The following is a 27,744-nucleotide window of genomic DNA, read 5'->3' as shown; positions in this document are numbered from 1 at the left end:
GATTTTTCTTCTTCTTTATGATCTTCTTTGTTCCTTTATGTTTAAATGTTACATCCTGTATATCAAATGAAGGTTTCAAAATGTATGTCCACCATTTTATTCAACACTGTATTGCGCAATGCCCGAAGCCGTTCGGTAAATAAATATTGGTGGCTCTGTGGACATAAAAATAATTGAAATAGTTAAAATACAAGAATTTTAATTATCTTGTGGACATTATATTCGACAATATATTGACACGATAATGACCTGAAGCTAATGAACTTCCTGATTACATGAGAATGCCCAGTGAGCGTAATCGACTTGTCCTTCCATCGCTGTGGGGTATTTTGCTTTGGGGTAGGGAAGCGAGTGGGGGATCACATGTTTCCATAATGCTTCAAGAGGCACGGAAGGTCACCCTGCCACTACCTTTCCCTCCCTCGTTCACCATCAACAGCGGATTCTTGTGGAACAGAGGAGATTAAAACGGGAGCAGGAGGAGGCTGACATTGCTGCCCGCCGCCATTCGGGTGTCTTTGTTCACCAGCCGCAGTTTATCACCAACGAGCGCTTTGGCGAGCTGCTCGGCGGAGAGGAAGGGACCAGGCGAAAGTCTGGTTCCGAGGTCGGTGTGAGCTCTCCCAAGCCAGCGCAAGTTAGCATTCTTTTGTTTTCCTCCCATTTGCCAGTTTTCCTTGCATTTGTTGTGCTCCGCCATTGCTTGCTTTCATCTCTGGATGTGGTGGTTTTGATTGCCAAGTAATCAAATTGTGAAACTATCTTTGGCTGAGTTGGGAATTTTTCACATTTACTCTTTTGCTTGCTTTGTGTACCATTGAGGACGATGCACACGATATGTTGACAACATGAGAGGGTGAGGGTGAGGGGGTAAATGAAGAGGCAAGGGTGGAACTATTGGATGTGAGGGAAGAGTGGTCCATGTGACATTCTGGGGGCGAGAGAAACTGCTTTAAAATTGTCATTTGTTTTGTACTTGATACTTATATGAACTCCAAGTGTGATACCAAGGATTGTCAGTCTTAATTGGCTGTAAAACCACTGTCTTCAGCTATTTATAAAGCGATAAACAAAAATCTGGGAAATTTCACAGTGACTTTAACCTTGAGTGCATCCCTGAAACAGCATTGACAAGAGTGCTCTATTTTAAATGGGAACAATGCACAAATGTGAAATATATTGTGTTTACGGTGACCATGAATCTCAGTTGTGGGAAACGAGCGTCATTGATTGTGCTCTTAAAAAGTAACAGTACATCACCAGACATAAGCTGTGAAAAGCAGTTGACCAATTAGCGGTCTACAAAAAATGAAGCGGAGGTAGAGGCCCAAATTGATTTTTTTTTTCTATTTTTTGGGGGATTTTTTTTGAAATTGAAATTCATTTCATTTTCTTCCTCCCACGATTTGTTTGGCTGAAAGCCACGCATGATGTATCTGTTGATTGGAATGCATTGTGTCGTTCTATAATGGATTGCCAATTGAAATTACAAATCTATATATATAAAGCAGTAAAGTATGTTTGTTTGTTTGTCCTCTTATAACTCGAGAACTACTCATTGCAGAGCAAAACCAAAGGCATATTCGGAATCAGTACGTCTCAGAGCAACTACAGCACACCTTAAAATTTTAAAAACTTCGCGTTTTAAAATTATGACATCAGCGTATTTCGGAACGTTAATTTTTCAACTTCATATTCGGAATCAGTACGTCTCAGAGAAACTTCGTAACATTAATTTTTCAACTTCATCCGATTGACATGGGACCAACGGCATGTGACAGAGAGTGAAACATACATGCTACATTTATTTGACGACAATGACTTCCGACTTCCGGGTTCGGAATGCGGGACCAATGGCATTTGACAGGGAATAAAAAATAAATGCGACATTCAATTGACGACAATGACTTCCGACTTGACTCCCCCCTCCCCTCCCCCCCTCCCCTCCCCCCCACCCCCTCCCCTCCCCCCATCCCCCTCCCCCTCCCCCCTCTTCTCCCCTCCACCCCTCTTCTCTCCTCACCTCCCCCCCCTCTTCGCCCCTCCCCACCCTCTCCTCCCCTCCTCCCCCCCCGTTCCCCTCCCCTCCCCTTCCCCCTCCCCTCCCCTCCACCGCCCGGCAATGCCGGGTACTTCTGCTAGTACTACATATACTGTATATATATATTTTTTTTTTTTAAACTGTATATACTGTATATATGGGCTGCAAAAGTATGAGTCCAGTTGGAAATTTAATAATTGAAACATGGTAGCAAAATAAACTAGAATGGCACTCGGTAGAGCACATACCGTACCTCCGCCAGGCTGAACAGTTTCCCTCTTGTATCCCACTGATAGGCCGGATCTGCATCTGGACCTGAACCGAAATCTAATTTGCTTGTTCTTATCACTTACCCAACTCATCGACCAAGTTTCGTCTGAATCCGTTAAAATATCATGCTATATATCCTTTTTGTCATATCCCTCAATGGTGACGCTTTAAAAAAGATAGTATCCGGATCTTCACCAAAATCTCATCAATTTGTCATGGTCGCACACCCAACCAGCCCACCAAGTTTTTTTTGCATCTGCCCATAACATTTTGAGATATCCTACTCACAGATAGCCAGACAAACAAACAGACAAGGATGAAAACGTTGTAATGTGAAACCAAAAGTACTTTCAAGGGATTTCCAATAACTCTTAAGGATAAATACAATTTTGCATGTCGCCAGTAGCTGCTGGTTGCGTCATTGCGGGGGTGCAGCTGTGCTGCTGATGCAGTGCTTCCTGTTCCCAGTAAGCTGGTACTCATTTTGCCAACCTGGGATGGATAACAGGCCGAGTCAACCCATCTGGTGTTATTTAACAGCATGACAGGGGTTTGACCTGAATACCCTAAGATATTAAGACCCTAAGATCTTAAAACAGTCACCTTAACCAATTGAGCCAACACCAGGCTTTAATCTTCAGGATATAACAACACTTGTTATTATAGAAAATATAGGGGCAATACCCCTGGCGCTCACCTGGTAGACTAAACAGTATATTGCACTGACTGAAGGTATTTTAAACCAATTTCAGTGGTTGCTCGAAGACAGGGAAGCATGTAGACTCATACTAACCTAATCATAAGACTTTAAACAAACAAACAAAAAATACCTATTTTGGGGGGAAACCCCCACTCTCCTCCTACCCCAACCCCATATACCTCCTCAGATCCCAATTTTTCCAATGCCTTGAACAAACATTGTAACATCACGGGTGATGAAGGTTGTGGTCCAGTTTCATCGAAATTGCGTGTGTAGTTTCTGAGAAGAAAGCAAATACCTATTTTGGGGGGAAACCTCCTGACGGACAGACGACGCGCCATTGCATAAGCTCCCCTGAACTTCGTTCCAGGTGAGCTAAAAATCAATTCTGTCTTTATGTACAGTTCATTCAGAAAGTATTCAGACCCCTTCACTTTTTTCACGTTTTGTTAAGTTGCAGCCTTATGTTGAAATCGTTTAAATTCATTTTTTCCCTTCATCAATCTACACTCAATACCCCCATAATGACAAAGAGAAAACAGGATTTTAGAAATTTTTGCAAATTTAATAAATAAAACAACCTGAAATATCACATTGACATAAGTATTCATACCCTTTGCTATGACACTTGAAATTTAGCTCAGGTGCCTCCCATTTCTCTCGATCATCTTTGAGATGTTTCTACACCTTGATTGGAGTCCACCTGTGGTAAATTCAATTGATTGGACATGATTTGGAAAGGCGCACACCTGTCTATATAAGGTCTCACAGCTGACAATGCATATCAGAGCAAAAACCAAGCCATGAGGTCGAAGGAACTACCTGCAGAGCTCAGAGACAGGATTGTGTCGAGGCACAGATCTGGTGAAGCCTACACAAAAAAAATTCTGTTGAATTGAAGGTTCCCAAGAGCACAGTGGCCTCCATAATTCTTAAATGGAAGAAGTTTGGAACAACCAGGACTCTTCCTCGAGCTGGGCGCCCGGTCAAACTGAGCAATCGGGGGAACAGGGCCTTGGTAAAAGAGGTGACCAAGAACCCGATGGTCACTCTGGCTGAGCTCCAGAGATCCCGTGTGAAGACAGAAGAAACTTCCAGAAGGACAACCATCACTGCAACACCCCACCGATCTGGGCTTTATGGCAGAGTGGCCAGACGGAAGCCTCTCCTCAGTGAAAGACACATGAAAGCCCGCTTGGAGTTTGCAAAAAAGCACCTAACGGACTCTCAGACTGAGAAACAAGATTCTGTGGGCTTTCATGTGTCTTTTACTGAGGGGAGGCTTCCGTCTGGCCACTCTGCCATAAAGTCCAGATCGGTGGAGTGTTGCAGTGATGGTTGTTCTTCTGGAAGTTTCTCCCATCTCCACACAGGATCTCTGGAGCTCAGCCAGAGTGACCATCTGGTTATTGGACCTCTCTTACCAAGGCCCTTCTCCCCCGATTGCTCAGTTTGGCGGGGCGCCCAGCTCGAGGAAGAGTCCTGGTTGTTCCAAACTTCTTCCATTTAAGAATTATGGGGGCCACTGTGCTCTTGGGAACCTTCAATTCAACAGAAAATTTTTTTGTAGGCTTCCCCAGATCTGTGCCTCGACACAATACGGTCTCTGAGCTCTGCAGGTAGTTCCTTCGACCTCATGGCTTGGTTTTTGCTCTGATATGCATTGTCGGCTGTGAGACCTTATATAGACAGGTGTGTGCCTTTCCAAATCATGGCCAATCAATTGAATTTACCACAGGTGGACTCCAATCAAGGTGTAGAAACATCTCAAAGATGATCAAGAGAAAAATTTACCTTTCTCTCAAATGGTATTCACCTTCATTTATTCTGTTAAGACAAAGTGTCAGTCAATAATTAGTATGACGAGAGCGTCACATCACAAATCCCCACGCTTCCCACCTAAAGCAAAGTTGAAAGATGGCAAAAGGTTCCAACAGTTTCCTACCCAATATTAAATTTTGAGTTACATTTTTTTTTCAGTTTTGATCCCTGTAAGCCCCACCCTCTGGGGCATGAACTGGAGGTCAAACCCACAAAATCGTTACATATTTAATGAAAATTCGCACGGTATATGTATGGTTGTTTTGATTTAACATCCCAATATGTGGTTGCAGTTGGTTCAACGCTTTGTGGTTTGAGTTACGGTTTAAATTTGAATGGCACGAGTTTGTTCCAGAATGGCATTGATTGGTGGTTTTGGTGTCACCACCCCCATTTTTCCCTTGATATAAAGGGGGGGGGGGTGTAGAATTGTTTTTCTTTACTCTTGAGAAAGGTCAGTGAATGCACGATGGTCTGTGTTGCTGATCGAAACGTCTAACAGTTATTTATTTTGCTCATTAAAGGTTGGAGATCTCAAGATGGATTCATTTGTATATATATATATATATGTGTGTGTGTGTGTGTGTGTGTGTATTAGGGTGGTTCTTAGCTACCTCCATAAAGCAAAAAAAAAAAGATTTTTTTTTTCCCCTAACCTATAATTTTTTTGGTATTGAGGTAAAACTTCTGTATGTGAAATATTTTTTGAATACATCAAATTTTAGGGGTTGCACAGTGACTCATGTTTGCCAGCCACTCATTGTTGCCCGATAAGCGTTGATTCCCTGCAATCGGGAAACCTCTCGCGATGTTCTGTCACAACTTGAAGCAGTTACTGGGTTTGCTGTTCATCCCTTGTCAGGAGACGATTGTACTCTTCAATGAGGGCAACTGCATACGCCAGAGTGCAGTTGTATTTAATTTACTTCTTTTTTTTTTGTATACAAGATCGAGGCTCGTGTAAGAGCTAACATTAATCCCAAAAACAAACTGACACATAAAACATATGATAAAGGGAGCAGGAGACAAGATGGGGAGAGAGAGGGAAGCACACAAGTACAACAGTAGAGAACAGGGACATCGGGAGATCTGTGGGAGGGAGTGGGCTTGGGGGGAGGAGGCATGGGAAAGGGGAGGTGGGTGGGAGAGGTATAAAACACATGAATACTGCTCGGACTTCCAGGGAAGAAGTCGGTATTTCAAAAAAGTGGATCTGGGGTAAATTGATGGGGTATAAAAGATCAAGGTTTTGGATGGCAGATGGTGGTGAACGGTGAACTGATGGTGGTGAACAGCTGTTTCAAAGACCTGGAGGGAGGAGTGGGATTGAAGAGAGTAGTGGGATTGAAGAGAGTGAGGGAGTTTGTTCCAGAGGCAGGAGAAAAGAGGAATGAAAGAGTGAAGATGAATGGAGAATCTTGATTTTGGCAGTTTCACCAGAAGAGGGTTGCTGGCAGATGTTGTGCGTCCTGCACGAATATTTTGGGGACAGAGCACAGATAGAGCTGGGGTAGTTAGGCCGGATAGGAGTCGGTAGAAGACAGAAAGACCACCAACCTGCCTGTGGTAAGTGATTGAAAGGCCCACTGCGTTAGCTTCTTCGCAGGAGATTCCAATGATTCTGAAAATTCAAATGTTAATGTAACTTAAAAACAACTTCAAAATGTGCAGTCCATAGCTAGGTCATGGGTCAAATGTAATGGCCAAAACTACAAGTATAGCAGTGGAGAATAAATAATCAACTCCAAACATTTATGCGAGCCAAATATTTGAAATTACAAACTCTAGTGCACCCCTAAATTTAGTCCATATGGCTTAAAATTTCACCACAAGGGTTTTTTCATACACACAAAAAATATACAAGTGTTAGGAGCATGACTTTTCTAACTTTCATTTTGAAGAACCATCTTATAAAACAAACTCCCTCACTCTCTTCAATCCCACTACTCTCTTCAATCCCACTCCTCCCTCCAGGTCATATATATATTTATATATAAACACGAGTTTTGTGTGTGTGTGTGTGTGTGTGTGTGTGTGTGTGTGTGTGTGTGTGTGTGTGTGTGTGTGTGTGTGTGTGTGTGTGTGTGTGTGTGTGTGTGTGTGTGTGTGTGTGTGTGTGTGTGTGTGTGTGTGTGTGTGTGTGTGTGTGTGTGTGTGTGTGTGTGTGTGTGTGTGTCCAGTTTTTGTGTGTCCGCGTTTTATTCAGAGATAGCTGAACGGATCTTCATCAAACTTTCAGAGGTTCATCAGTGAGTGCCTGGGAGTGTTTCAGTGAGTGCCCCATCCCCCCTTCCTCCCCTCCTCCAGCCCCTCCACTCCCCCCCCCCCCCCCCTCCTCCCCTCCCCAAAAGTATGCGGACACCCCTTATAATTAGTGGATTTGGCTGTTTCAGCCACACCTATTGCTGACAGGTATATATAATCAAGCACACAGCCATACAATCCCCATGGACAAACATTGGCAATATAATGGGCTGAAGAGCTCAGTGACTTTCAACATGGCACCGTAGTAGGATGCCACCTTTCCAACAAATCATTTCCTCAATTTTCTGCCCTACTTGAGCTGCCCCAGTCAACTCTAAGTGCTGTTATTGTGAAATGGAAACGTCTTGGAGCAACATCAGCTCAGCCGCAAAGTGGTAAGCCAAACAAGCTCACAGAATGGGACCGCCGTGTGCTGAAACACGTAGCACATAAAAATCATCTGTTCTCAGTTGCAACACTCACTACCGAGTTCCAAACTACCCCTGGAAGCAACGTCAGCAGAACAACTGTTCGTTGGGAGCTCCATGAAATGGGTTTCCATGGCTGAGCAGCCACATACAAGCCTAAGATCACCATGTGCAATGCCAAGCGTCGGCTGGAGTGGTGTAAAGCTCGCCGCCATTGGACTCTGGAGCAGTGGGAACGCGTTCTCTGGAGTGATGAATCATGCTTCACCATCTGGCAGTCCGATGGACGAATCTGAGTTTCGCAGATGCCAGGAGAATGCTACCTACCCGAATGCATGGTGCCAACTGTAAAGTTTGGTGGAGGAGGAATAATGGTCTGGGGCTGTTTTTCATGGTTCGGGCTCGGCCCATTAGTTCCAGTGAAGGGAAATCTTAATGCTACAGCATACAATGACATTCTAGACGATTGTGTGCTTCCAACTTTGTGGCAACAGTTTGGGGAAAGCCCTTTCCTGTTTCAACATGACAATGGCCCTGTGCACAAAGCAAAGTCCATACAGAAATGGTTTGTCAAGATCGGTGTGGAAGAACTTGACTGGCCTGCACAGAGCCCTGGCCTCAATCCCATCAAACACCTTTGGGATGAATTGGAACGCCCACTGCGAGCCAGGCCAAATCGCCCAACATCAGTGCCCGACCTCACTAATGCTCTTGTGGCTGAATGGAAGCAAATACCCGCAGCAATGTTCCAACATCTAGTGTAAAGCCTTCCCAGAAGATTGGAGGCTGTTATAGCAGCAAAGCAGGGACCAACTCCATATTAATGCCCATAATTTTGGAATGAGATGTTCGATGTTCGGGTGTCCACATACTGTTGGTCATGTATGTGCTCTTCCCTCTGGTGACCCCTGACCAAGCATGAAATTTTTACTACTTCCAGGGAACTCACTGCCAACCATTGGAGCACCAACGGCCTGTTCACGAGAAGATCTTCCCTCGGTGGAGAACAAATCCGTGTCTGCTATTATGGACACCACTGGGGGCATAGTAACATAATTATTCAAATTAACAGGATTGTAAATAACCAATCAATATATGTGGGCAAATTACGTGTCCAGCCTTCTCTTGAACAGGCCATCTCAGTCTCAGCCTGACTGCATCTGTCCATTTTGTACATAATTCCTGTAATCCCGGAGGCATTTGCTCATGGTGCCCCAAGAGCATATATCTGCACTCGTATATCACGGTCCACAAATTGTGTATGCATCTGCATATCGCATGTCCACAATAGTCATTTAGAGCCCCAAGGACCATATAACCACACTTGTATTTGACCAGCTACAAATTGGGTATGCATATACATCATGCTTATGCATCGCCAGTCCATCAACAATTCTGTTCCTACCATATAGTACGTTGTCCGACCCGTGACCTCTCGCAATGAGTTTGAGCAGTGAAGTGGAGAAATAAAAAATTGAGCACTCTTCTATAGGGTCAGATCATACACAAATTAGTAGTGGGGGAATTAACCCAACCATAAGGACTGGTTCTTTGCTAGGTCATATAATCTTTAAAATACATCAAAATTACCTAAACGTGGAATTTAAACAATACTATCTTACTATAATTCACCAAATGTCCGTTTGTCCGTTCGAAGGTGCAGCAAAAACGGCTCAACCGATCGCAACGATATTTTGGGTGGGTATTCCTGGGACCCCTTGGAGTAAAATAGGCGATATGGTTTTTCCAATTTTTCCCAATTTTCCAGTTTTTCCAAACACGATGGAATAATATTTACCGATATGAACAGTGATGCGGCTTTTTTAAAAATTCTCCAAATACTGTTTATATTTTGATGAGTATTACGAACCTGCCGCGAATGCAGAAGTGAACAGATTACGGCAATGCGCGGGTTTGATAATATCCCAATACAACCGTCATTCAATCGTAATGTTTAATCGTTAATCGTTAAACGTTAATCATGTTAATCGTGTTAATCATTTTGTTAAAGTATCAATGGATGATTGGAATTGAGTAAATACAAGTACGATTTTGAATTCGGAATTGTATTCACCCGTACGGAACTTCACATCAGGATTTAAACATTTGTTTATGTCACGAATGTTGTTGAATGTTTATTATATTAATGTGTATTTGTGATTGGAGTTATTGTGGTGGACACATTGTCAGTGGGCAATAATTCCGTGCACCAGTGGGTGGCGCGAGCGTCCGGGCGTGGAAGCGCAGCTCGGGCCACGCCCGGAGCGAAGGCGTCACGAGGCGCAGGGTGGAACTGAGGACATGCCCCGCCTTTCGGCCGACCGGCCACGCCCGGGGGCAAGGCGTGGCCTCGAGATATATATGCGGGCTCGATAGTCGAGCCCGCCCAGTGCTTACGTGCGAGCTGTTAATAAAGCATTTCAGTTTGTACAACGCGTTGTGGCCTACCTTCTTGGCAAACGAATCGTGTGTGCACAGCACCACACTGGTGACCCCGACTGGTTCAGCCATAGCTGAGCCCTGAACGCGCCATGGCTACCAACGCTGTCGCCGTCAAACTCCCGGAGTTCTGGGAAGCGCAAGCCGACGTTTGGTTTGTGCAGGCCGAAGCTCAATCCCAGCTCCGGGGCATCACGGCGGACGACACCATGTACTACCACGTGGTCGCCGCCCTTGGGCCCGGCACTGCCGCCCGCGTCGTGTCCATCCTTCGGCACCCGCCGGGCGACCACAAGTACGCGGCGCTCAAACGTCTCCTCCTCGCCACGTTCGGGCTCACGGAGGTCGAACGCGCCGACCGCCTCCTGGACCTTCCCGCCCTCGGCGACACACGACCGTCCGTTCGGATGGATTTTATGCTGTCCCTTCTTGGAGACCAGCGCCCGGATTTCCTGTTCCGAGCGCTTTTCCTCCGCCAGCTACCTGTGCAGGTGCGGCTCGCGCTGGCCGGTTCGAAATTAACAGGACCCCGCGCCCTGGCCGGAGAGGCCGACAAATTTTTCGCGGCCTGCGACACGGGGTCGGTGTACGGTGCTGCCGTAGTGGATCCCGGTGCGGAGGCTACAGCGCCCCCTGCTTCCCTCGTGGCCGCTGCTATGCCCCGCCCACTACCGCCGCCGCCGCCACCACCACCGCCGCCGGCACGGCCGACATGGCAGCCACCACCGCAAACCTGGTGCGACTATCATGCCAGGTTCGGCCGCAAGGCTAGAACGTGCCACCCGCCGTGTTCTTTCGACGGGTCGGGAAACGACCGGGCCGGCGCTCACTTGCGGCCATGAGCGTCGGCCATTCCGGCAGCCTCCTGTTCATCACAGACACCTCGTCTGGTCGTCGTTTTCTGTGTGACACGGGAGCGCAGGTAAGCGTCCTCCCTGCCTCCGCGTCCGACAAGCAAGCCGCGGGCCGGGGCCCCGCCTTGCTCGCCGCCAACGGAACACCCATCCGCACATTCGGGAAGCGTTGCCTCTCACTGCGGTTCGGAGGGCAGCGCTTCCAATGGTCTTTCGTCACCGCCAACGTGCCAATGGCCTTGCTCAGTGTGGACTTCCTTTGTGCGCATGGGCTGTTGGTGGACGTTAAGCATCAACGTCTCGTCCAGGCCGAAACCTTCAGCTCGCTCGCTTGTTCGCTGAGCGGCTCGTTGAGCAGCTCGCTGAGCGGCTCACCGAGCGGCTTGCCAAGCGGCTTGCTGAGCGGTTCCGTCCCGGCGAAATTAGTCTGTATGCTTCCGGCAGCAGACGAGTTTACCCGCCTCCTCGCCAGTTTCCCGGCACTCACGCGGCCCACCTTTTCAGCGGTGGCCGTCAAACACGGGGTGGAGCACCATATCCCCACAGTCGGACCACCGGTCTACGCCCGGGCGCGCCGCCTCGACCCCACGAAGCTCGCCGTGGCGAAAGCGGAGTTCGCCACGCTGGAGCGGCTGGGCATCGTACGGCGCTCCAACAGCGCATGGGCCTCTCCTCTGCACATTGTGCCCAAGCTCGGCGGCGGATGGCGGCCATGCGGTGACTACCGCCAGCTCAACGATGCCACCACCCCCGACCGCTACCTGGTCCCGCATATTCAGGACTTTTCCGCCCGGTTGGCAAACACGACCGTTTTCTCCAAGGTGGACCTCATCCGGAGCTACCACCAGGTCCCCGTACAACCGGACGATGTACCAAAGACGGCCGTCATCACCCCTTTCGGCCTCTTTGAGTTCCTGCGGATGCCTTTTGGGTTGAAAAATGCAGCCCAGGCGTTCCAGCGGCTCATGGACAGCGTCTTACGCGACTTACCTTTCATCTACATCTACCTGGACGACATCCTAGTCGTGAGCACGTCCCGGGAGGAGCACCTGCTCCACCTCCGCACGCTCTTCAAACACCTGGGCCAGCATGGCCTGATAATTAATCAACCCCGCAAAGTGCCGTTTCGGCGTCACCGCCATCGACTTCTTGGGGCACCGCATCACCAGGCACGGGGCCATCCCTTTACCGGCCAAGGTGGAGGCGGTCAGGAGTTTCCCGTGCCCCCGCACGATCAAGGGGCTCCAGGAATTCCTGGGCATGGTGAATTTTTATCACCGCTTCGTGCCCCGCGTCGCCCAGCTCCTGCGTCCCCTGCATGAGGCCCTCCGGGGGAAGCCGGGCAAAGGTGACATCGCCTGGACGGAGCCGATGGCCGAGGCGTTTGCGGGCGCAAAGCTGGCCTTGGCCAACACCACCATGCTGGCGCACCCGGCGCCCGATGCACCAATCGCCCTCACCACCGACGCATCGGACTACGCAGTGGGCGCGGTGCACGAGCAGTGGGTGAGTGGTGCTTGGCAGCCGCTGGCGTTTTTTAGCCGGCAGCTTCGCGCGTACGAACGCCGCTACAGCACCTTCGACCGTGAGCTGCTCGGGCTCCACCTGGCGGTCCGACACTTCCGCCATCTTCTCGAGGGCTGCCCGTTCACGGCTTTCGTCGATCACAAGCCCCTTGTGTTCGCGATGGCCAAGGTCGCCGAGCCATGGTCGGCCCGGCAGCAACGTCACCTCTCTGCCTTGTCCGAGTACACGACGGACATCCGTCACGTCGCGGTTAAGGACAACCCGGTGGCGGATTGCCTTTCCCGGTCCGTCGCACACGCGGTCCACCTCGGGATCGACTATGCCTGGATGGCGGAGGACCAGACCGCCGACCCCGACGTCCAGGCCTTGCGGACCGCCGTCACGGGCCTCCGAGTCACCGACGTGCCGTTCGACGTCGCAGGCACTGCCCTCTTGTGCGACGTCTCCCTCGGCCGGCCTCGCCCCATCGTGCCCGCTGGTTGGCAGCGCCTGGTTTTTGACGCCATCCACGGCCTGTCCCACCCGGGCACGAAGGCCTCCCAGAAGCTCGTCACGGCAAAGTTCGTCTGGCATGGCCTCAGGAAGAACGTCCGCGACTGGGCCAGGACGTGCCTCGCGTGCCAGCGCGCAAAGGTCCACCGCCACACCCAGGCCCCGTTGGCCCCGTTTACGGTGCCCGAGCGTCGGTTCGACCACGTCCACGTCGACTTGGTGGGACCTCTGCCCCCCTCGCGGGGTTTCACCCACCTCCTCACCATGGTGGACCGCACCACCCGGTGGCCGGAGGCCGTGCCATTGGCGGCGACGGCTGCGGCTGACGTCGTGCAAGCCTTCATCGCCATGTGGGTTGCCCGGTTCGGTGCCCCATCGGACATCTCGTCTGACCACGGCCCCCAGTTCACCTCGGAGCTCTGGGGAGCGGTGGCGCAAGGGCTCGGCGTCAAGCTGCACCGCACCACGGCCTACCACCCCCAGGCCAACGGCCTGTGCGAGCGCTTTCATCGCTCAATGAAGGCCGCGCTCCGGGCCAGCCTCCGTGACGGCAGCTGGGCCGACAGGCTCCCCTGGGTCCTGCTGGGCCTCAGGACGGCGCCCAAGGACGACCTGCGCACGTCCTCGGCGGAGCTGGTGTTCGGGCAACCACTGCGGGTACCGGGAGAATTTATCCCCGACTCCACGGCTCCTTGGTCCGCGGCGCAACAGCGCTCCACCCTGCAGGAGACCGCCAGGAGGTTCGCCCCGGTGCCGACGGCACACCCCGGGTGCCCGTCCTCCCACGTCGCCCCGGAGATTCGCACGGCAGAGTATGTTTTCGTCCGGCACGACGCCCACCGGGCACCGCTGCGGCCCCCGTACGACGGGCCCTTCCGCGTGCTGGAGACCGGGGACAATCATTTCACCGTGGACATCGGCGGTACTCCAGACCGTATCTCCGTGGACCGCCTCAAGGCGGCCCACCTCGACCTGGACCACCCCCCGCCCCCTGGCGGGCAGACCCCCGGCACCCCCCAGCCCCGCCGTCCCGCTACCCCCCCCCCCCCCCCCCAGCCCTGCACGCAACGCCAGAGGGCGTTTCGGCCGGGTCATCCGGCTTCCCCGCAAGCTCACCCTTCAGGTGCGCGGGAATTCTGGGGGGGCGCGTGTGGCGGACACATTGTCAGTGGGCAATAATTCCGTGCACCAGTGGGTGGCGTGAGCGTCCGGGTGTGGAAGCGCAGCTCGGGCCACGCCCGGAGCGAAGGCGTCACGAGGCGCAGGGTGGAACTGAGGACATGCCCCGCCTTTCGGCCGACCGGCCACGCCCGGGGGCAAGGCGTGGCCTCGAGATATATATGCGGGCTCGATAGTCGAGCCCGCCCAGTGCTTACGTGCGAGCTGTTAATAAAGCATTTCAGTTTGTACAACGCGTTGTGGCCTACCTTCTTTTGGCAAACGAATCGTGTGTGCACAGCACCACATTATGCTGTTTGGAATGAAAAAAGAGATATCGAGTTCAAGTGAATGACGAAATGCAGTGACGGTTTTACGTTCTAAACGTAAATTCGCGGATCGCCATATGCAGATTCGCCATTGACTGGGAATGGAACACACGTACCTGTTTGTTTGCGAACGGGTACGTTTTTCATGGAAGTCCTTCACGAACTTGCTGTCCATGTCTGATGTGCGACTGAAGGTGCTACAGGAATGTGGAATTTATTGGTTTCATGCTTTAGCATTCGCCCTTTCTGCATTGTCTGTTTGCTTATGGCCTCCCACCCGTGCGTAGCACGGGTATCTCACTAGTACTTTTAATGTGTGATATGCAGCCAACCCCGTCACCTGAGTGTTTGATGCTTGTGCTTCTCAACTCGTGTTGAGTTGAGAATACCTTGTCCATAGTACTCGTGACTCGTGTCACTCATGTCACTCAAAGCGTGTCACTCATGAGTACTCGTGACTTTCTGTGCAGCAAAGGCAATACCTTGCCCATAGTGCTTTGCAGGAATGTTGCATGCTGCACTGTCATTGTTCCTCTGCCCCCTTTTATTGTCAATATTTCCTCTTCATCACCATCTCACACATTCATTTTTTTATCTTCCTTCCCTCCAACTCATACACCCTCTTTCTGTCTATCTCCAAACATTACCTTAGATCCAGAAATAAAACAGCTCTTGATGTCACATAAATACCCATTTTGTGAAGTTATTCTCCCCATTGCTGGCAGCCCCATCTGCCATTGTGCGATGTGATTGCATTTTGCAATGAGATTCTCAAAAGAAGTCCTCTGTGCCATGCCACATTGCACCGACACTCCCTAAAATCATTTTGAACTGGCTCTACCAATCCTTTGGCAGTTCTTGCTGATTATTCCGGTTGGATGTGTAACAACATCGGTGAACTTTGATTTATTTTCATTCCATCTCTCTTTCAGACACGACAGGCTGCGAGAGTGCGATACAATTTCAGAGCTCAGTCTCAAAAGTACGTTAGTGAGGCTTTCTTCCATTGTCTTTTCAATACGTGAATTGTAACATCCGCAGATTTTCCAGAAATGCTTGTTGCAATTCCATTTTAGAAATGTTTTTCCTGCATTTCTCCAGTTTCTTAAAATCCCTAAACAAATATGTATTTCTGTGCCTTCAGAGAACTTCCTTTGCAGAAAGGAGACATTGTATATATCAGCAGGAAGGTTGATCAGAACTGGTTTGAAGGCGAACACCATGGGCGTGTGGGAATTTTTCCCATTTCTTATGTGGAGGTGAGTGCGCTGAGGCAAACCTCACTGTGGATGAAACATAATGATCTTTCCAATACGATGCAGCAATCCTCTTGCACACTTAGTTGTCTTGTTTAAATTTTTTTATCGCATCATGTGAATATTGTGTGCGTAGTCTTCACTAACATGTTTACATGGATGTATGACCCTGGTGAAGAGATATTAGGTGTGTGTAATGTGATATACAGTGCGTATCAAAAAAAAGGTAATCCGAATTCATGGGGTAATCCGAATCCGAGGTAATCCGAATTCAAGGGGTTAATATGCAAAGGTTATTTAGTTTGACAATTTACATGTGGTTTACCAATTATGAGGAGATCCTCAGCTTTCCATTGATGCCTTTCATGCATCATTGCTGTCACACATGACCGAGTACATGTTCATTGAAAATGACAAGTTCAAATCGCATTTTTACAATTTTGGCTAATCGGTGCAAGACAGTTTTAAATGGATGCATTACTTGTCGACTGCCAAGTTGATTATGTAAAATTGTTAAGCTGGTCTGGTAATCGTCGGTTGCGTCATCCTTTGTTTAAGATGGGTATTTAAGATGGGCCTACAGTGTATGGGTTTAGAGACAGTCTGAGTCATTGAAAAGATGGTTCAACTTACGACTGAACAGCGGACCTTCGTGGTTACAACCTTTCACTAAACTGTAAGTTTGCAGCGAACTCGTGATGCGTTCAGGGAACGTTTCCCAGAACGGGAGCCTCCAGCAGCCAAAACCATCTGGGCAAATGTTGGAAAATACCAAGAGCATGGCACTAGCCTCAGCTGCAACAAGGAGAATTCTGGTAGGAGGCGCACTGGGCGATCGGAATTGAACATTGCAGCAGTAAGGCAGCATGTTTTGGAGCATCTTAGGGATACCAGCGCAAGACGAAATGGGACGGGATTTCCTTCGGCAACATTCAACCGAATCACAAGACTGGACCTCCACCAACATCCATATCGGATTCATATCCGGCATCAACTTATGCCAGGGGATTTTGCCAGGAGGCTGGTGCTTGCCGGATGGTTGATAGCACGTTGCGAAACAGATGTCAATTTCCTGCGGTATCTAGTTATCGGCGATGAAGCTGCTTTCGCCATGGACGGCAAGGTCAATACCCATAATGTTCTTGAATATGCACCGACAGGACAACCCCCGGAATTCAATTTTGACACCAACATGATTCGACAAAAGTGGACTGTTTGGTTGGGACTTTGTGGAAGTGGTCAGGTGATTGGACCATTTTTCTTTCAAAGGAATGTCAATGGTAACAGGTATCTGCAGATGATCAATGATGAAGTTTTACCGCAGCTGGAGGAGAACTTTGAGCGACAGGTTCGTGGTGTCTTCAGATATCTCTCGTGGGCCCAAGACGGTGCCCCAGCACATCGTCTTATCGCTGTCCGAGATCGACTGAGGGAACTCTTCGGAGACTGAGTCATCGCCCTCAACCATGCAGTGGAATGGCTGCCAAGATCACCTGACCTCACACCATGTGATTATTTCCTTTGGGGACATTTAAAGAACAAGGTGTTCGTAACTCCTCCCCATGATCTTGACGAATTGCAGGGCCGTATTCGAAATGAAGTGGATGCTTTGCGCAATGACCTGGCTATGGTGAGACGAGCAGTTCAGGGCATGCTTCGCTGCTGTGAGCTTTGTGTTTAAAGGGGAGGTGGACATGTTGGAGGTGTGGGTGCATGAAGGCCAATCATTCCTGAGAAAAGTTCACATCTGACGTTCATTTTGCACCAATTATCCTGACTTGCATCGATTAGCCAAACTTGTAAAAATGCGATTTGAACTTGTAATTTTTAATGAACATGTACTCGGTCATGTGTGACAGCAATGATGCATGGAAGGTATCAATGGAAAGCTGAGGATCTCCTCTTAATTAGTAAATTACATGTGAATTGTCAAAATAAATAACCTTTGCATATTAACCCCTTGAATTCGGATTATCTTTTTTTTGATACGCTCTGCATAGTATCTCTTTCTATTTTTCATATTCAGCCGCACATTGTGACGACTTACATCATGTCTTTTCAGTGATATTTTAAAGTGTAAATGTGACCTATTCAGAATTGATTTTTGCGCATCTTAAATGGGCTGTTGAAAATGTTCCACGGATTGAGATACAATAGCCCAAGAGACACAAAGTTGCTTTGTATTCTTCAATACACTTCCTAACTGATTTATCCAGGTGGTCCAAAAGTCCGGAGCCACATGGTTGATGTATAAGGTATAAAAAAAAAAAATTATCTGTAAATATATTTACAAGGACTGAAAAAAAATATTTCTGATAGTAAGGATAATTTATTTATTATTATTTTTTTCCCCCATTTTTTATTTATTTATTTTTTTGTATACAAGATCGAGGCTCGTGAAAGAGCTAACTAATCACACAAAAAGTCAACCGACACATAAAACACAAGATAGGGGGAGTGGAACACAAGATGGGGAGAGAGGGGGAAGGACACAAACACAACATTTGAGAGCAAGACACCGAGAGAAATGTGGGAGGGGGAGGGCTTGGGGGGAGGTGGTAGTGGTTTCAAACATATCAACACTGCAAGGACTTCCAGGAAAAAAGTTGGAATTTCCAAAAAAAAAAAAAAAAAAGTGTATCTGGGGTGAATTAGCGGGGGTAGAAAAGATCAAGGTTTTGGATGGGGGGAAGATAAGAGATGGTGGTGAACAGCTGTTTTAAAGACCTGGAGGGAGGAGTGGGATTGAAGGGAGTGGGGGAGTTTGTTCCAGAGGTGGGAGAAAAGGGGAATGAAAGAGTGAAGGTGAGCAGAGAGCCTAGATTTTGGCAGTTGAACCTAAGAGGGTTGCTGGCAGATCTTGTGCAACCTCTAGGAATATTAGGAGGACAGAGCACAGAGAGAGCTGGGGGAGCAAGGCCGGAGAGGAGTCGGTAGAAGACAGAAAGACCACCAACCTGCCTGCGGTGAGTGAGTGAAAGGCCCTCGGAGTTAGCTTCTTCGCAGGAGATTCCAATGATTCTGAAAGCTTTGGTTTCAACAGCGTGAAGCCGAGATAGGTGTGAGGCAGGAGCACCGGCCCAGAGGGGGGAACAGTATTCCATTAAGCTGCAGATGAAAGCCTTGTATGTGGTGAGGAGCTCAGGTGTGCCAAGGAAGGACTTCGCACGACGGAGGATGCCCAGTCGGCGACTGCCTTTGGAGGCCAGCTTGGAAATGTGGTTTTCCCAAGAAAGATCATGGCAGATAGTGAGACCCAAAAGCTTGAGCGACAGAACTTCTTGGAGAGGATTGTTGAGAAAGTAGATGGGAGGGTTGTCCAGTTGGTCTTTTCAGAGAGACATCGTAAGAGTGTGAGATTTGTCAGGATTGAAAGACGTGTTCCACTTGTTTGACCAGTCTGTGATTTTGTCCAGGTCTGCAGAGAGTGAGGAGGCTGCAGACTGCCGATCTGAGGGATGAAGAATGGAGCGGCAGATAGTGGAGTCATCAGCAAAGAGATAGAGAGGATTTTCCAGAGAGTCAGAGAGTTAATTATTGTAGTTCAATTTCAACAAAATTAATTATTTTTGTGCTCACCTTCACTCTTTCATTCCTCTTTTTTCCTACCTCTGGAGCAAACTCCCATACTCTCTTCCACTTTCCCTCCAGATCGTCAAAACAGCTGTTCACCACCATCCCTTATCTTCCCCCATCCAAAACCTTGATCTTTTCTATCTACGTTAATACACCCCAAATCCACGTCCTTCAAATTCACTGTTTTCTTTCCTGAGAGCCCCTGTAGTGTTCATCTTGTTTATCCCATGTCCCCCACACAGCTCTCTCTCTCTCTCTCTTCCACAGATCTCTCGATGTCCCTGTTCCCTACTATTGGTGTGCTTCCCTCTCTCACCCCTCTTGTCTCCTGCTCTCTTTGTTATATGTTCTGTTATTTGTTTTAGCTCTTATATGAGCCTCGACAACGTATTTAAAAAAACACCCCAATCCTATCTGGCACCTCACTTTTGTGCCACCCTGTATGTAGATTCTTGGAATATTCTGAGTATCATGATGAGAAACTTTTGATAGCCAGCCCCTCATATCAGCTCAATTTGGAATCAACAGCTCGGGGTGCTGGCAGATTTCTCAATGTGGATGGATTTTAAATTATAGAAATCGATGATATTAATTTACCTCATCATGATGCAAATCTAGTGTCATTACACTGACTCTTGGGTCGGGGTTGATAAAAAGTGATATCATCACAATGGACAAATGTGATAAAGAAAGAGGCGTGGGGTAGATGAGTTGGATGCTGAAGTCTTCAAAAGTAAGGATCAAGAAAACACAATGGCCACAATGGCCACAAACACAATTCAGGGGTTTGAGTGTTTGGCGTTTGGAGAACATAAGATGAAGTTGATTGATAGAGTTTATGGGGTTAACAACAACTAAGCTGCTGAAGTTTAAATAACTAAAACACCCACTCCCTACAGAGTGGCAGCAAGGGTCATGTTCTTATCCTCTATGGGGTATATAGATTACAGTAGATCTAGGCTCGAGCCCGTTAATCTGTGAGATACGTGATACGCATATATTGCCTCAAGAACGTTGGGTTTCCTCACTTTCAGTTTCGTGTTAAACAGCAGTAGTGACTGTTTAAATAGGTAATCATACATGTTTGTGGTTTATAATATTTTTTACCTGTGGTAGGGATGACCCATGAAATGTCATGATAAGGTATTTATAAACGTTAACAAGACATTTCACCATGGAGGATAAACCCTTTCTGGAGGGGGGATATTATTAGTATAAATATTCTCTTGTAATATTAATATTGTGCTGTTATCAATTGTGTTGTTATTACTTGTTTATAAGAAATGGCCTTGGAAAAATGCCACGATAAGCTATATATACACCTTAACACGAATTTCGCACAATGTGGGAAAACCCCTTCGGGAAGGGGGGGGGGGGGGGAACGAAGTCAACACAACCTCCATCATGTGATCCTCAGCCCACCTGTCAAGTTTGGTTGAGATTGGATAAGTAACGACCGAATGTATCACAGTCAGACAGACAGACACCACATTGCCTATTTTTGTATGACTAGGAGGATGTGCTGGGGATTGATTATTCGAAGGATTTATTTAAACTCTATGAAGCCATTTGTGCCTGTTTGTACCTGCAGGTCCTAGCACAGGTAGAAAAGCCTCAACCAAGTAAAGGATCAGAGCTGCAAGTTCTAGAATACGGAGAGGCCATTGGGAGGTACAACTTCAATGCCGACACCACCCTTGAAATGTCCTTCAAAAAGGTGATGTTCTTGTATTTTTTGTTTGTTTGTTTACTAAGTCGAAGCTTGTATAAGAGCTAACACATATAACATATATATAATAAAGGTAGTGGGAGACAAGAGGGGGAAAGATTGGGAAGCACAACAACAGTAGGTAACATAGACATCAGGAGATCTGTGGAAGGGAGAGAACTGGGGCAGGATAGATGGGATAAACAAGATGGACACTACAAAGACTTTCAGGAAAGAAAACGGGGAATTTGAAGGAGGTGGATTCAGGGTGGATTAATGGGGGTAGAAAAGATCGAGGTTTTGGATGGGGGAGGATAAGAGATGGTGGTGAACAGCTGTTTTGATGACCTGGATGAGGAGTGGGATTTAAGAGAGTGTGGCAGTTTGTTCCAGACGTGGGGAAAAAGAGGAATGAAAGAGTGAAGGTGAGCAGAGTCTTGATTTTGGCAGTTTCATCAGAAGAGCGTTGCTGGCAGATCTTGTGCATCCTACAGGAATATTTGTGTGACAGATCACAGACAGAGCAGGGGGAGCTCGGCCGGAGAGGAGGCTGTCGGAGACAGAAAGACCACCAATCTGCCTGTGGTGAGAGAGAGAAAGGCCCTCAGAATCCGCTTAATCATGTGAGATAAAAAGGATTCTGAAAGGTTTGGTTTCTAGTGCGAAGCCGAGCTACATGTGAGGAAGTAGCACTAGCCCAGAGGGGAGAGCAGTACTCCATCAAGCTGCGGATGAAAGCCTTGTATGTGGTGAGGAGCTTAGTTGTGCCAAAAAAGTTGTGCCAAACTTCACATGATGGAGGATGCCCAGTCGGCTACTGGCTTTGGAGGCCAGCTTGTAAATGAGGTTATCCCAGGAAAGATCATGGCAGATAGTGAGTCCCAAAAGATTGAATGACAGAACTTCTTCGCGAGTTGTTGTTGAGAAAGTAGATGGGAGGGTTTTCCCGACGATCTTTCCGGGGAGCCAAAGTGAGAGTGTGAGATTTGTCAGGATTGAAAGACATGTTCCACTTATTTGGCCAGTTTGTGCTTTTGTCCAGGTCTGCAGAGAGTGAGGAGGCTGCAGACTGCCGATCTGGGGGTTGAGATAATGAGCAGCAGAGGGTGGAGTCATCAGCAAAAAGATAGAGAGGGATGTTTCAGAGTCGGAGAGATCATTAATAAAGATTAGAAAAGCACAGAGCCCAGAACACTGCCTTGAGGAACTCCAGCCTGAACAGGAAGGGGAGACGAGAGAATTCCATTTGGTGCGACACGTTGACGATGGCAGTAGAGGACGTCCGCAAGCCAAGCGTGAAGATTTCCATGGATACCATAAGAGGAGAGTTGGTGGAGCAGGGCGGAGTGCCAAACCGTATCGAAGGCACCAGATATGTCAAGAAGATAGCTTTGATTTCCTGTGTGGCATTGAAGACCTCCATCCATTGTTGAGACAGCAGAAGCAGCATGTCCAGAGTAGAGTGACCTGGTCTGAATCCAAATTGATGATCCGAGATCAAGCCATTTGAGAAGAGGAAGGATTTAATGTCGGAAGCGATGATGGATTCCATGACCTTGCTGATTGGGAGCAGGCTGATTGGTCTGTCGTAGCAAGGATCTGTTTTTGCACGTTTTTGTGTAAAGCGGTGATGTTGGCTGATTTCCAAGCTGATGGCAGATGACCTTGAGCAAAAGAGAGGGTGAAGAGAACAGAGAGAGGGTGAGGTAGCGCGGCAGAGCAGGATTTCAGGACTCGTCTAGTCCAGTTGCAGAATCAGAGTCAAGGTTTGACAGAAACTTCTCCATCTTGTTGGGAGAGAAGAACACAGAGTCCAGGAGCAGCTGGGTTTGACTCGGTGAGGTGGGAACAGAGAGAGACGGGTTTGGGACACAAGATTTTGAGGCAAACACAGAGTTGAGGCGTGCAGCTTTTTCATGGGCTGTGTGAGCTGTGTAGCCAGTTGAGGTAAGGGTACATAAATATCTGTTATCGATTGGTACATAAAATGAGCATGTCTTTTTATCCATGTTATTTTGCTGGAGATTTTATTTTATTTTCGTTACAAACCAGCGGTGATTTTCACACGTTTGTTTTTTTTTTCTTTTTCTTTTTCAGGAGAAAATTTATTAGTTCAAAGAAATCTCAAGGCTTTTGGAAGAGCTTAATAACAAATCAGCAGGTTAATGCAGCCGTAATGAAATGTCAAGGACATAGAATGTTCAGACTAACAGGGTGAGCAAGTGTTAGAAAGATTGCCGGTGGGTCTGAAGCGGTAGCGAACAATTCCATTTCAAAGGGCTACAAGGAAGCGAGGGATTTGGCATCATTAGGGAGGTGAAATCCATTTGTGCAGTAAAAGGAATGGGTGTGATCTCAGCTGGGGCGATGAGTGTGTCAGTAAGTGGAAAAGTTGCCCTGAAGAGTTTAAAAATAACTTCGTCAAGCTGAATAGTGTGGTTTTATACATTTGTTGTTATTACTTGCAAAATCGAATTTTCAAGTATATTGGATGGTCTTGTGCATTATTCTGTTGGTTTGTTTGTCTGTCAATCACCTACAGGTCAGAATTTTAAACCGATCTTCACGAAACTTCACCAGATGGTACAGTTTGTGATAAGGAAGAAGTCTATTGATATTGAGGTCAAAGATCATCTTGAGGTCAAATTTATAAAATTGCCATTTTTCATTTGATTGGCTTGAAAATTGAACAGTATTTGCACATTGAGTCACTAAATAGGGAAACCAACTATTTTTGAGGTCAAAGGGTCAAAGGTCAACTCAAGGTCAAACTTCCAGAAACATCAATTTTCATCTGATTGAATGAATATGAATGAATGATCGTTTTAAGGCCATTTTCCCCGCTAGAGCGGGGGTTAGCCTTGCGGCCCCATGACAATCATGGTTCCCTGTTTGAGGCAATGTTTTTATGGCCGGATGCCCGTCCTGACGCCAACCGCCAACCCTTGGTCGCCTCTTACGATGCGCAGGGACACGGTGTACCTATTCTAAATCGGGGTACACACCGGGATCATTCATCCCAGCAAGCTTGTACTCAATTTTGCCGACCTCGGAAGGATGACAGGCTGAGTCAACCCCCCTGGCGTTAATTCAGCGATCGACTGGGATTCGAACCCAGGATCCCCAAGCCGGCACCCTGACCGCTAAGCCAACACCAGGCTAAGTCATCTGATTGACTCACAAAATTAAACAGCAATTGCACAGTTCCTCACTGAATAGGGAAACCAACTATTTTAAGGTGAAATGGTCAAAGGTCAACTCAAGGTCAAACTTCCAAAATCATTACTTTTCATCCAATTGACCAATCCGAGCTTTAATGTAAATCGTCAATTTTAATCTTAATAAAATGGACAATTTGATGTATCCATGGCAACTTTTTATATTGGGGAGGGGTGCATTTTGCAAGTATCGTGGCCTGCATGACGTCTTATTGTTTATTTATTTTTGGGACATTGTCTTCTTGCTCGTTGTGCCACAAAGTGCAGAAACATTAACAACTCATGTTCATTATAATAGTGTCAGACAGAGCAATGTTGGTTTGCAGCCCCAAAGGAAGCGGTATCGCCATTTACTCCTGAAGTTAATAAGACGTTAATAATCACTGCGGCATGTGGGCTTGAATATTATCGCAGCCTGAATTTATTACCTCGATGCAGCGATGCTCCTCACTTTGTGGTTATTGTGTTGGAAATTATGCTGGAGCGAGGTACTGAACGTTTATTGCAAGAGGGGAGTGCTGCGATAGTTCTTCGTTCGAATCTGATGCAAGTGCACCGGGCACAAACGTTGTATCGTAAATCACTTTTTGTCGGCGGAAAGGATATGCTGCCTCGAAGCGGAATTCACCATGTTGCTCCACGGAGATTTGGTAAATCTCCGGCTGAACTGGAGATTAATCGTATTGGCATAAAAATTTTTTTCATAGGACGGTGTTTTCCCAATCCCGACTGTGTGTTTCTGCTCGCACAACGTCTCCTTTTATTATTTACAATTTTCCACCCTGTTAAATGTACAAGCAATGTTCTTGTTCTTCGATGCTTAGGTCACATAGGTAAAATTTCACTAGGGCTTTGGGGGTGGCTGTGTTCCTGTGCATTGTGTTTTTCACGTGTAAGGAAGCATTTTATTACTTGTAGCGATTCCTGAGGCTCTGTTTATGGTCCGTATAACATGTGTAATCAACCTTATGACCTGCGCTGTTGGCATGGTTCTCCATGAAGCTACCGAGCCTCGACGAACTGAAGTAAATTTTCCGCTGCACCTGATTGCCAATTGTTTTCTGGTTTTGCTGACCTCACCATCCTGGCTGCATTCCACGTCTCCCGGCATGTGGGTGGTGGTCTGAGAATTGTTCCATCGATGCATGGGTTGGGTCTTTTCCATAAGGAAGGAACTTCCGTCCTTTTTGGTGTGTTTATTCCTTTGCGATTGTTTGTGTTTGGGGAAAATTCCACTGCAAGCGATGATGAATTGCATTTTCCAAATTATCCACACAAAAATTGGACAGCCCACTCTTCCCTGCCCCGATCCCTCTATATTCCATTAATTCCACATCTCCTTCCCATTTTCCCCTCTTTACTCTTGCTTCAATCCTCTCCAACCTCTTTTTATTTTTCTGCACTTCCCCCTCACTCTCCTTCTCTTTTTTTTTTTACCATGTCATCATTTTTTTCTTGTTTTTTTTTGTATACAAGATCGAGGCTCGTGTAAGAGCTAGCACATTAAACACATATTAGCACATAAAACACAAAAAAACATAAATGGACACATAAAACAATAAAGGGAGGGGGAGACAAGATGAGGAGCGAGAGAGGGAAGCACACAAGCACAACAGTAGAGAACAGGGACATCGGGAGATCTGTGGAAGGGAGAGGGCTGGGGGGTGGGGAAGGGGAGGAAATTTCAGTAATGAAGTCGGAGATTGAAAGATGTGGGTTTGCGGTGGATTAACAGGGATAGAAAAGATCAAGGTTTTGGATGGGGGAAGATAAGAGATGGTGGTGAACAGCTGTTTTAAAGACCTGGAGGGAGGAGTGGGATTGAAGAGAGTGAGGGAGTTTGTTCCAGAGGCGGGAGAAAAGAGGAATGAAAGAGTGAAGGTGAGCAGAGAGCCGAGATTTTGGCAGTTTCACCATAAGAGGGTTGCTGGCAGATCTTGTGCGACCTGTAGGAATATTTGCGGGACAGAGCCCTGAGAGAGCTGGGGGAGCAAGGCCAGAGAGGAGTCGGTAGAAGACGGAAAGTCCACCAACCTGCCTGCGGTGAGTGAGTGAAAGGCCTTCAGAATCAGCTTCATCGCGGGAGATTGCAATGATCCTGAAAGCTTTGGTTTCTACAGCGTGAAGCCGAGCAAGGTGTGACGCAGGAGCACCGGCCCAGAGGGGAGAGCAGTACTCCATCAAGCTGCGGATGAAAGCTTTGTATGTGGTGAGGAGCTCAGGTGTGCCAAGGAAGGACTTCGCACGATGGAGGATGCCTCTTCCCTTTATCAGCTTAATTGTTTATTTTTCTTAATTTACCCCTCTTCTCTCTCTCTTTCTCCCATCTTTGCATAATGTTGAAAATTGTAATAGGTTGAAAGAAGAAATTTCTTTTTTTGTTTTTTTAATGTGGATGATTTTGCATTGCCTGTTAACATTGGTCATATTACCATGTTAACAAGGGCTTTGCTGTTTGTTTTGATGTTCATTTTATGGATGTTTTGAGCACAAAACTTGTGTTAAATTTCCCTGTGGGAGTGTTTTCAGCGATGAGTTGGTCATCGGCGAGCTATATTCACAATATCATCACCCTCATTATCAAATGGCCCATCTAATTTATTTATTTATTTATGTTTTAATAGGGTGAGCACATCATTCTGATTCGGCAAGTGGATGATAACTGGTTTGAAGGCCGCGTTGTGGGTACCAACCGCCATGGAATATTCCCTGTGAGCTACGTGGATGTCCTGAAGCGCCCTGTGGTGAAACAAGGCCGCAGGAGTGAGAGCTCTACCAGCCCTCGCTTCCAACCCACTGCGATCTCAGCTGTTGAGGTTAGGCCCAAGCAGGAGGTGGTGACACTATGAACCGTGTTGTTTTTGATGCTTGGAGTGAAGGTTTACACAAGGATATGTAAATCTATTAAAATGATCATTTGCCTACAAAGCCTGCACCCTCATCACAGACTTCGGCACTTAAGTTTGGCAGACACAAAAACGCCAATAACTCCTACCCCCCAAGCCCTCTCCCTCCCACAGATCTTCCGTTGTCCCTGTTCTCTGCTGTTGTACTTGTGTGTGCTTCCCTCTCTCTCCCCATCTTGTCTCCCGCTCCCTTTATTGTATGTTTTGTGTGTCCGTTTGTTGTTGTTTTTTTGTGATTAATGCTAGCTCTTACATGAGCCTCGATCTTGTATACAAAAAACAAACAAAGGTGAACAGGGATTTTGCAGTGTGACTGCCATTAATCATAAAACAGGCAACGCATTTCTTGAGCATTTTTGTTGGTTTTTATATGGAGTGCTTTTTGAATATTTGGAAAATCAAAAGACTATGCGGTATTGGCAAACAAAACCCCATTTGACAAAACAATGCAATTTCATCTAAAACTCAACCTCATTGCTGAACTATCGAGGAATTGTCCAATACAGGTTTTATTGTTTACCTGTGTGACACACGGGTGCACGCTGTTTTGTTTTAATGCTTTGGCACGACAATTCCAATATGGAGAGGATTAAGGTGAGAGAAGGGAGAAAAGAGAGTGAAAGGAATTGAAGCGGAGAGAGATCGATAGAGAAAGTACCATTCCGGTACAAAAAAAAAGAATGAGTGAAACACACACACACACACACACCTGAAATCACAGCAGAAGGAATGGAGATTTTTGTCTTGGAAATGGTGGCAGCTGTGGGAAGGTTGCCA

The 27,744-nt window shown here is 47.2% G+C and overlaps 1 protein-coding gene across 1 annotated transcript in view; it reads left to right on the top strand.

Moving 5' to 3' along the window:
• Positions 1 to 27,744, top strand: part of LOC137432951 (sorbin and SH3 domain-containing protein 1) — a 446,359-nt gene that overhangs the window by 398,684 nt on the left and 19,931 nt on the right. Inside the window, exons 19-23 of the mRNA XM_078783773.1 lie at positions 440 to 637; positions 15,236 to 15,285; positions 15,448 to 15,562; positions 20,727 to 20,852; positions 26,686 to 26,877. Coding sequence (XP_078639899.1) covers positions 440 to 637; positions 15,236 to 15,285; positions 15,448 to 15,562; positions 20,727 to 20,852; positions 26,686 to 26,877 — 681 coding nt within the window. The remainder of the gene's footprint in view (positions 1 to 439; positions 638 to 15,235; positions 15,286 to 15,447; positions 15,563 to 20,726; positions 20,853 to 26,685; positions 26,878 to 27,744) is intronic.

Source organism: Myxine glutinosa, chromosome 8 (genome assembly GCF_964187855.1).
Source record: "Myxine glutinosa chromosome 8, kmMyxGlut1.1, whole genome shotgun sequence".
In the NCBI taxonomy this organism is placed as follows: domain Eukaryota; kingdom Metazoa; phylum Chordata; class Myxini; order Myxiniformes; family Myxinidae; genus Myxine; species Myxine glutinosa.
The sequence above is the reverse complement of the archived record's forward strand: the minus strand, read 5'-3'. Positions and strand labels throughout refer to the sequence as shown.